Source organism: Aspergillus nomiae (genome assembly GCF_001204775.2).
Source record: "Aspergillus nomiae NRRL 13137 chromosome Unknown contig00063, whole genome shotgun sequence".
NCBI classification, from domain to species: domain Eukaryota; kingdom Fungi; phylum Ascomycota; class Eurotiomycetes; order Eurotiales; family Aspergillaceae; genus Aspergillus; species Aspergillus nomiae.
In genome coordinates, this window is record NW_015378118.1 from 99,290 (window position 1) to 109,864 (window position 10,575).

General features: G+C 48.9%; 3 protein-coding genes across 3 annotated transcripts; 1 reads left to right on the forward strand and 2 right to left on the reverse strand.

The window, feature by feature from the left end:
* Positions 1-341: 341 nt before the first annotated feature.
* On the forward strand, positions 342-5,345 carry ANOM_003045 (putative anucleate primary sterigmata (ApsB); the record flags this gene model as incomplete). The annotated part of the gene is made up of 2 exons (XM_015548302.1): positions 342-2,435; positions 2,493-5,345. 2 exons carry the CDS (start codon positions 342-344, stop codon positions 5,343-5,345), a joined length of 4,947 nt encoding a protein of 1,648 aa, XP_015408937.1.
* A 495-nt stretch (positions 5,346-5,840) lies between these two features.
* ANOM_003046 (nicotinate-nucleotide diphosphorylase (carboxylating)) lies at positions 5,841-7,215 on the reverse strand. Its single transcript, XM_015548303.1, has 3 exons — positions 7,002-7,215; positions 6,859-6,914; positions 5,841-6,789 (listed from the first exon to the last, which is right to left on the reverse strand). Exons 1-3 carry the CDS (start codon positions 7,155-7,157, stop codon positions 6,063-6,065), a joined length of 939 nt encoding a protein of 312 aa, XP_015408952.1. The 5' UTR covers positions 7,158-7,215; the 3' UTR covers positions 5,841-6,062.
* A 1,908-nt stretch (positions 7,216-9,123) lies between these two features.
* ANOM_003047 (aldose 1-epimerase) lies at positions 9,124-10,206 on the reverse strand (the record flags this gene model as incomplete). Its single annotated transcript, XM_015548304.1, has 3 exons — positions 9,124-9,628; positions 9,720-10,008; positions 10,080-10,206. 3 exons carry the CDS (start codon positions 10,204-10,206, stop codon positions 9,124-9,126), a joined length of 921 nt encoding a protein of 306 aa, XP_015408935.1.
* Between the last annotated feature and the right edge of the window lie 369 nt (positions 10,207-10,575).

A 10,575-nucleotide genomic window follows, 5' to 3' on the forward strand; every position in this document is an offset into this window, starting at 1 on the left:
CTGATTGGTCGCGAATATGGAATTGGCTGGTTCCAGGTTTCAAGGTTACTGACCTGCTCCTGAATAGAATGTACTCTTCCGCCACAGTCGATTCATTTTCTTACCTTCTTTCTTTCTGAGCGAAGTCTTAGGTTATCGAGACAATCCCAAAGGGCAAAAGACGAAATAGACTTACTTCAAAGTTGCTGGGCCTGAAGCAAGACCGGCGGGAGTCTAAACTTGGTGATCACGCTAAGTCTCCCGAGTTAAGTGGGTCAGCGAAGCCGGCCCTTCGCCATTAAGATTCAAGGGATTCAAGGTGGAAGTGGAGAAAACAAACACGGTGCCCAGACTCCGTCACCATGTCGACAGGGTCCGTCCAACTGCCATCTCCTTCATTCGAGATCCTCAATGCCATTGAAACTGCGCTCTCACCGCCGTCTTCCTCGCCCGTTAGAAGAAGCTTGGATACTGGAAACGAACTTTCGTCCCTGGAGGACGGGTTCAACGCGTCCGATATCATGGAGGAGGGGGACGCGCGGGGAGAACATCCCCTAACAAACTCGAATACAACCGGTGTAGATGATGGACCTTATTACACACAGGACGGAACAACAGCCGACGCGAAACAAGATGACCGATCTACATCTGCTGTTGAGCAGCTGGATCTGGACGACTCGAATGCTTCCCTAAATCTACCTCCGCTACCCGATAATGATGACAGCAGTCTTTTACTCCTGTCTAGCGATGACGGTGATCACGAGCGCATGGTCAATCAGACTTTGATGGAGGAGAAAGAAATGCGAAGAAAGTTGATGGACATGGAGTCAAGCTTCTTGCCGGAACCCTCAACGATCCAAATTGCTCCAAGGAATCAGCACTCGAGTGCCGACGAAACCTATCTGGTTGGAGTCGATGAGTGCGCCCCGGAATCAAACAAACCAGATCATGCTCAATCGTCCTTTGTGGTACCGGATAGCTCAAGCTATGATATTACGTCAACCTATGATGGTGTTCCGATACCACAAACCCCCAGTTACAGGCCTGAGGAGGATATGAGTGTGGACTCAGAGAGCACCCCTGCACCCTCCTCCGAATGGCAGGAGAATAGTGAGAAGGATCTAGAGGCGGCTCAGTCATCACCCGCGGCACAAGCGGCAGCTAGGACCGTGAATCGGAATCAACTTTCAACATCTGAGGGTAACCGCCAGATTGGCCAATTTTTCGAGGAGCCAGCGGATAGGCCTCCTGTGTTCGATTCGAATCAATCCCAACAGCCAGCTCGTCGGGACTTTCGCACGACTTCGCGGAGCCTTTCGCCCTCACAGGCAGGACTTCTCAGCGAAAATACCAACTATGAAGTGGAGGCCACCTCACGCACAAGCAGCCGTAGAGGGAATAGACCGAAATATTTGACCAGTCGCCAGTCAATCCATCGTCTCTCTTATTCCTCGGTGACAAGCAACAATACAGAAGTGACGAATAGTGATGCAACATTGGGCGCTGACTACGCGCTTCAGTCGGGAGGTGCAGTACCAGGTAACGCTGGCACTGTCCAACACGAGCAACGTAACAACCTGGCTAGATCAGTGAGCCTCGGAAGTATGGCTTCCGGTATATCTGGGTATAGTGATGAAAATCTCCTCGATAAGAGAAACCCCAGCAACACTACAGAAAGTGGCTTAGGTACTTTGAATGAGGAGGAAACGCCTTTGCAGTCACGCCCCGGATCATCCCAACAAAAGCACAGACATAACCAAGAGGAACCTATGGCTGAAGATACTACCGGAATAATGACACCCAAAGCGAAGGCGCAGGATAGCAGTTTCCCCACAGAAACGGCCATTGCAGAACGTGTCAAAGATGTCCAGGTACCAAGCACATTTGTGAAGCAATTTAGAGAAGACTATGCTGGCCGCGGATTATCACCGGACAAGCGTGCAGGTGCCACGCCAGCCTTTGCAAGGAGTGGCCGGTCCATGACCCTCAAAGAGCAAAGCAGCACCATTGATCGTCTCTCCAAAGAGAACTTTGACCTGAAGATGAGAATTCATTTTCTCAATGAAGCATTGAATCGCCGCTCTGAGGAAGGAATAAAGGAGATGATTTCGGAGAATGTTGAGCTAAAGTCAGATAAATTGAAACTTCAGAAAGATAGCCAAACTCTAAAAAGGAAAATTCGTGATTTAGAGAAGCAGCTCAAAGACCATCAGTCTGACAAGGAATCTATGGTGAATCACGACCCTGAAGGATCTGAAGACGACGGTCGTGAACCAGCACAGGAAGAAGAGATACTATTTCTCCGGGAGAGAGTGGAGGTTTACGAGCTCGAAATTGAGAGACTAAGGTCTGAAAGTATTGCCAGGGAAAGCGAGAAGAGGAAACTGGCAGAAATTCTGAAATCACTTAATGATGGAAGGCCAATGGGTTCGGATGTAGGAGCAAGGGAAGAGAGGGTGAGTGCAGGCCACCCCAAGTTTCCGGTTGCCTTTATACTGAACTGAATGCTCTAGGATATGTGGAAAGATATGCTCGAAGCAGAGACGGCTGCTCGAGAGCAGGCAGAGGAGGAGAACAAAAGGCTACGAGACGATGCGCTACGCCTTAAGAGTGAAATGAGCTCGATAATAGTCTCCACAAGAGCAACGCAGCGTGACCGGGTAGAGTCCCTGAATTCGTACTCTGCTCTCTCCGATAGAGAGTTGAATCGCAATGCAAACCCTAGTAGTTCCTCTAGTTCAACTTTGGTAATGGAGTTAGAGCTCTTGAAACAAGAGAATGCGGAGCTGAGGAAAGAAGTGAGTGCTCAAACCTCGATGCTTACATCTCGAAATCGAGAAAAAGAACGTCTCTACCAAGAGATCGAGGAGCTGAAGCTTGGTCAGCGGCGCGACGGTGGCCGCTCTATTGCTGGGGACAGCATCTTTGATCGGTCCGCATCTCGAGCTCACGGTAGACCATCCTCTCGAGCGAGTGACGGAACTGGTCCATACCCAGGCGATGACGCGGAACGAGAAGATCTGGAGGTTCGGAACGGACAGTTACGTGATCAGGTGTCCGCGCTGAAACTTGATAATCAAGCTGTTCGGACGGAGCTGGAAGAGTATAAAAGAGAGTTGGAAGAGTACAAGAAAGAGTTGGAAACACTTGACAAAGCATACCAAGAACGTGGCAAAGAAGTTGAGGCTTTCGATAAGGCATATCAGGCTGACATGGATCAAGCCGAGGAAGAAATGCAAAAACTACAAGAAGATCTGCAGAACCTAGAGCAAGAACGTGACCGTGCACTACTGATGGCGGATGAACACAATGCGGCTTTCCAGGACTTGAGGGCTGAAGCCCAAGATGAGCTGGATGCCCTTGGCGAGGAGCTTGATCAGAAGACTGAAGAGTGTCAGCGATTAGGAGAAGAGTTGAAGATTCAAGATGAGAACCTCCGGGCGCTGCAGGCGGAGATGCGTTCAGCCAGCGAAGGCATCATTCGGCTTGAAGAAGACGCACAAAACAACATGCAACGTTACAAAGCTGTCCAACAAGAACTTGAGGACTGTAATCGAGAGATGGAGTCTCTTGAAAAAAGCCTCTTTGAAGCAAATACGAAGGTCCAGCGACTGACAGTTCAAATTGAATCGAGTCAGAACGAGATTGCATTCTTGCGAGAAGAACAAGATGGCGATAAGATCAGAATCGGTGATCTGGAGTCAGAATTAAAGACATACAATATGAGCCTTCAAAGCGAAAAGGACAAGGCCAGAGAACTTGAGGAGCGCCTGACAGAAGAGCGGCATCAACGAGAGGTTGTAGGAAGCAAGGAGAAGCAAGAAGTCCAGCGAATCGTCAACGAGTTGAATCGAGAAGCATCTGCTGCCAAGGAGGAGGCACGGAAACTCAAGAAGAGTCTATCAGCTCAAGAAATCGAGACTAATACTTGGAGGGAGCGACTCATGGATCTAGAGAACAATCTTCGAGAGACTTTGGGTGATCTGACTGGTAGTCGCTCTAGCTTGATTTCCAAAATCATGGAACTTCAAAAGAATCTTGAATCGACTGCTTGGGAACTCGAAAGTACCCGCTCTAAACTAGACGAGACTGAGTCGCTATTGCGAAATCGCGATGCGCTACTTGAGAGCCATGGGTTGGAGTCTCGGAAGTTAGCTGAGCTTCTCGAACGCGAGCGACATTCTCGTCGGGCCGATAAGCAATCGTTTGAACAGGCGCTTAAATCTCACCACCAAGCATCTCGGACCATCACCCAAAACAATTCACGCATCACAGAACTAGAAAATGCCCGCAGCCAGGATCGCAAGCGGTTTACTAATCTTGAGCAACAATTCAAGGATCAGCTAAATGAGCGGAACACAATGCTTCTTATGATCTGGAAACGTTTATCGGCGATGTGTGGACCGGACTGGGCCCACTCTAACAGCTTAATCAACGGCAACCTGCCAAGTCAAGAGGTCATAGGCAATATCCTGTTCTGGCCGGGCTTCAGCCGCAATCTTTTGCTTGCTGTGAAGACACTGGAGAGTGTGATCTCAGGCTTCAAGAATCGCATCAAGGGCGTTGAACGTGACCTTACCAAGCAATATCAGGCCGTCGAGCACACCTTGGGCTTACGGATCAAAAAGCTGGATCGTTTAGAAGAATCAATGATGAACATGCGTGCTCAACAACACAAGCTGGGTCAATCTGGCCTGTCACCAGAGATTGCCAAGCTTCGAGGGGAGAATCGGTTGTTGAAAGCTGAGCTGAATCTGCTACAATCTCACTCGCGCAGCCGCGGGCCTGCCGGGATGGGGCCGAGCTCTCCACGCATGGAATCCAGGGCGGACGTTGATCCAGCTTCCTTGGTTCGTCATAATTCCATGGTTGAAAAGCCCGCCATCCCCCATAATTCTCGGGGTTTGACGCGGAGTTCAACCAGCGGTATACCTCAGCCATCCCATGTCTCTTCAACCACGACACTTGCCGACGGTGCTGGGGCCATGGTGCATAGCTCCCGCACAAGACGCGCGGTAGGCGACCAAGGGAATAATGAGAAATGGATTCAGCGCTTGCACGAACTGGAGAAAAGACTGAAGCAAGAAAGGGAGGCACGCCTACTAGATCGTAACGGGGCTCGCAAGCGACTTGAAGAGCGAGATGCTGAAAACCAAAGGCTTCGAGCCCAACTAGAGAGGGAGCGTGTGCGCAAAGACATGTCAACGGATTATTCTGTTGAGGACAACGCTGGTCAGGCTCGAGGGCAAAATCTAAGGATGATTCAAGGGGCTGATCATGGCTCCGGTGACGGATACGTTAATCACCGAGATGATGACCCGAGCTCGAGTGATGGAGAAGGGATATGTGTTGATATTGAGGTTTAGGGAAGTCCCCTTCTGGCCCCCTGCTAAACATTTCCCTCTTTATTCTTGAGTTATATTTTTCTTTCTTTTTGTTCATTGCTCTCGCCCGTTCTTATTGGAACCAATGCCTGTCCTGTTCTCAAGCTTGTTTTGCACCCCTTGTGACTTTTCTGTTTTACCCTGAGCAGGCCAATCCAGTTCACTTCATGTTGATCCAGGTCCTGTGTGTTCATTCTTGCATATACTATATACCCATCGCTTTCGGCTCTCATTTTCTTTTTTAACTTCTAATACCCTAACCGATTCATGTTGCCCGCCACAGATGTTTCTGTTTTCATGGGAGTGATTCACTACTCGGTAGGGTAATAGACGGAGTTAGGTTATAAAGTGTTCTTCGTACTGGGTTTTGAGGATTGATAAGGCATACGCCATAGTCAGAGAAGTACTTCTAGTGCAAAATATGCCACATGGCCACTATGCCAATATGAGTGTAATTCAACCTACTCAACAATCATTGTGCCTTGCATAGTAGGGCGGATAGGTACAAGCATTGTGTCTGTGTGTATCGGGTATATTGTATCACATGGAAGGCTAGACCAACCGCCAGTGTTGGCTTTTGGTCAAGTGGGAACGTGCGGACAAAGTACATAAATACATGGTTTTATCTATTCACATCTACACATGGCGTCGTCAATCAGCTATTTTACTTACCGCGTGTCCAAACCTCAATCACGGTGTTCACCGCAGCGAAACCTTGAGAGAGAAGTCCACAATTCCGACACCCTGGTGAATCGAGCTAGTGGAAATAATGTCGACGTCCGAGCAGGCATATGAAGCAGCGTTGGACTCGTTCAACCCACCACTTACTTCAATGAGGAAGGATTGCTTCTTGCCGGCCCAATCTTGCTTAAGTTGCTTAGCTGCTTCGCGAACACCATCCGGAGTGAAATTATCCAACATGATCACATCCGCCCCGGCCTCAATAGCCGCATTCGCCTCCTCGACACTTCGGCATTCAACCTCTACCTTAGTCGCAAAGCCACCAGCCACCTTAGCTGCATGAACCGCCCGAGGTATAGCAGCCGCGACGGACTCGGTCGAAGCAGGACCCGCCCCATCCTTAGCCGCACTGTTATTTGCACAAGCCCAGACGTGGTTATCCTTCAGCATTGTCATCGAACTGAGGTCATGGCGGTGTGGATCGGCGCCTCCAACAAGGATTCCATACTTTTCAACGACGCGGAATCCAGGCGTGGTTTTACGGGTGCCGGCAAGTGTTCCACCCCATCCGTGGGCGCGGAGAGCAGCTACTAACGAGGCACTTTTTGTTGCGATACCGGAGCACCGGGCGAGGATATTGAGGGCGACACGTTCTCCGAGGAGGATCTTGCGGATGGGCCCGCGCACGGTGGCGCAATGTTTGATGGGTTCGATAGGCTCGCCTTCTTGGACGTGCCATTCGACGCTTTCCTGTCATTTAGATACTGATCGCATGGCACAGGCTCGGTCCCTGCGTCGTGTAGAATTGACTCACGTGCATCCTAACTGGGCGAAAACCTCATCGACGAAGGGGACGCCTGCCACGACTCCCTATGGACACGGGGATGGATTAGCACGCAATGATAGGGGTTTCGCGAGATACATATCCCTCATGCATCCACAGAATGCGAGAGTTACCTTAGCTTTCCCCAACAACCTTGCCTCGCCGTCTGACTCCCCAACGACGAAACCGCCATAGTCAAAACTGGGACAGTCCTCTTCGAGCCAGGAGGTAATCAGGCGTTTGTAGCTGCTAGGAAGCAAGTGACGGAGGTCCCCATAAGTAGAAGCCATTGTTTTGTGTGCGTCTTCCTGAAAAGCGGATGTTTATTGAGATAGACTATGGATCTCTTAACGCAGGATGGGAATCTGATCAAGCATGAGGCGGAAGTTGAGATAGTTGGATATCGAACCCCACGCGGGGCAGGCCATCGGGACGTTCCGGGGCAGTCACGTGGTGCGGGAGCCCTTGAAGTCATTGCTGGATGTACTCCGGAGTAACTACATGGATGAATGGACATAACATACAAAGTATGTCCCTTCGCGTTACTTTCCCTGGGAGAGTAGAGAGTCGGTATGACCAGCTTCCATATCTGTCAAGCTTTTCTTTCCGTTCGATGTTCATTTCGTATATACCGTACAAATACAGTCTGTGATGATCGGGCACCGGTAAAACCTATCAGTTCTAAATTTCTTCGTATAATAATATACAAAGGCAGCTCCTTCCAAGAGCACAGCCATCTTTTTAGGAGACTCCATGCTAAGAACTATGTGGGGTCGCACTGCCCCCAGCTGTAGGCAACAAGGATACTTGATCGAGGAGCATTGATCTTCTGATGAGATGATTGCTCCATTTTTCATTGGCATAAAGATAGATATTGCACAATGCACACATAACATCGCATGGTGGTGAATGGAGGATTAAGTTGATTAATGCTAATGTGTATTTTGTGCCCTCTCCATATATATGTACATATCCATATATACTGTCCATACATAACTTGTATAAATGCAATCCGAACAGAGTGCGGGGTAATAAACAACAACGCTAATATGCATAGATTCTATACATAATACGTACTGTGTAAATCAGCCCCAATGCTTCCAAACTACTCCGTCCTCCTGAACCGATCAACTGCGCCCCGATCTTGTGATCAAACTTCAAAGCGATTAGCATCTCCTTTACTCGATTTGTGGTTGCGCCTGCTTCGTACTCGTTTCCGGCTTGGCGTCTCGGACCAGGGAAAGGAATTTCAAGGCAAAAAGACCTCCTTCGAGGCCCGCGGAGTTACGGATATGCCAAAATCTGGCCGTTGCAAAAAATGCCCAAGCAATGCATGCTGATCCAGGAGAACCTTATACTGTACGGTATACGACCACTAAAAAAAACCTTCATCGCTGCCAAGCTCTGTCGGTAATTTTGTTGTCCGTTCCGAGTCCGAAGCTCGAGCAAAGTTGGTCTCGTATCGTTACACGGCCAAAAACGGCATCCCCCAGATCCGTCGCTGGTACTGTGTACACTGTACGGCTGTACGGAGTACTCCGTACTGTGCTTGGTAATACCGATGGTTTCAATTGATTGATGTATGCCTGTAATGTACATACATACTGGAATACTAACAGTAGCGTTTTTCATCGCTGGTGATGGCTATTTGAGGCTAAGATTCCCTCTACTATCATCTGGACTATTGTTTCTATCAAGAGCACCATGGCCTATAAAGTTCAGAAACTGCCCCATTCCCTAACGAACTACTATGAGATGATCAACAAACATAGCAGGCATACTCGAGGGGCGCTAGAACAATAGCTCTATTCTAGAAACTCTTGGCAGGCGAGCAATATTGGAAGGATGAGCGATTATCCCTGTTGCAGAACTAAACCAATCCAACGTGCTCGCGCAAATACACTGGCGAGGGATGACCGCTGACAAATGTTTGACATCAAGGGAAAATGAATTAGAGAAAAAAAATAAAATTAAAAAAGAAAATTTTGCTGTTCCCACTCCCTTGGTGGAGCATTCTCTTGCATTAAGGCCGAGGCTTTTCCCACTTGGCGCTGACATCCCATATACGTATCTATTGTACTGTGGAGCGTACGACTGCTGGAGCTTTGATGATAAATGTATCGGAGACATTTATGATGATAAGGGTAATCGGCACATCATGTGACAATCGGATGATTTTACAAACGCCGAATAGGCACAAAATCTCCTTCAATCGGTCCCACATCGGTGGCATGACATTCTTCTAGAACCAGCAATTCATTGCGGGTCTTTCCAAGTCTTATACACGATCTTGCTTCCATACTTGTCGCCCTTCTTCAAAACAACCATGTGCCGCCAATCTGGTTCGTTGATCGCATTGACAAAACGACTGGGTTCGATGCAGAAGCCGGAGAACGGGCCTCGACTCGGGTTGCCGTCAACCGCAGGTACATTGGTTCCTTGGCCGGTATAAAACTGAAACGCAGGCTCAGTGCTGTGTACCTGTAGATTGATACGCGACTCTGGGTGGTGGAACTCTGCGAGCAGCTGGAGCGGTCTCTCACGCGTGTCCAACGGGATCCCAGCGACATCTCGATCCATAACAAAGACATCATCAAACGCTTCCTTATTCGGCCCGATCGTGAATGGCTCAGTAACTTTACTGGGATGTACGTCGATCCTACCAAACGGGATGCCAGTATTATCGAGCGGCAGATAGTGTTGAGTCAAGAGCTTAGCTGAGGTGCCATCAAAGGTCTCGCCGCCGGTGAGGTTGAAATAACTATAGGAATATAGCTCGTTAGCAAAATGCTCCATCGTTCCTTTAGTCAACGGCATTTCACGTCTGTCCCAGGTCCCCATCTGGTACATACCTATGGTTGGTCACGTTGACAACCGTCTCGTTGCACTCATCACCCACCAATTCAACCTCATACTCGATCGAAAGCACTGAGCGGTTGTCTTCTTTGCTTGCGGTATAGAAGACTTTGAATCCTACCGTGCCGGGGTATCCTCCGTCCAGATGGGGACTCGTATAGGTATAAAGCAAGGTGTCTTTGCCGTTTCGCTGCAGTAAAGTCGGTCCCTCAAAGTCCCGCCTGCCCCATCCACGGCTACCTCCATGCAACGTGTTAGGGTCATCGTTCTTCTCAAGTTCATATTCTTGGTTGTTGAGATTTTGAATCTTGGCATCCTTGATTCTGTTGGCTACGCGACCAATGGTCGCGCCAAACCAAGGGGTGTTATATCTCTCGTAGATTCCTTCTTATTAAATCCCAGGACGATGTTTTGGCCATCCACGTTGAGCTCTTGGATGATTGCGCCCAAGGATGTGAATTTGACTGATGATTGATCGGCCATTTTCGGCGTATCAGTTGTCCTAAAGGTACCTATTGAAGACCACCTTGTACCCCTTAGGAGTTAATAGCAAATCGTGTGAGTTGATGGGCCCAACTGAATAGGACGGGGAGATTAATATAAACGAGGGGCATTACTCCGTACCCCGCAGAAAAGTGCCTTTAGGCTAATATCAAAAGCCCCTTTACAACGTCATAATGACCCGAGATGAATGCACTGGTATATTAACCGAGAGGGAATAATCCACCAATACCCATGTGCTTGAATAGACCAGTTCAACATGGCAATTGGTACTGTTTCAATGGATTGCAGTGTTGCCCTCGTGTGCCTACAGAAGTATCCCTCTTCCGGCCATACCAACGGAGAATCCGT

What these genes read in the sequence shown, in the direction of transcription:
- ANOM_003046 (XM_015548303.1), bottom strand. Translation starts at nt 7,157, where the DNA reads ATGGCTTCTACTTATGGGGACCTCCGTCACTTGCTTCCTAGCAGCTAC. An exon ending in GGTTGTTGGGGAAAGCTAAG is followed by an intron (nt 6,915 to 7,001) that starts GTAACTCTCGCA and finishes CCGTGTCCATAG; the next exon opens with GGAGTCGTGGCAGGCGTCCC. An exon ending in TTCGCCCAGTTAGGATGCAC is followed by an intron (nt 6,790 to 6,858) that starts GTGAGTCAATTC and finishes ATGACAGGAAAG; the next exon opens with CGTCGAATGGCACGTCCAAG.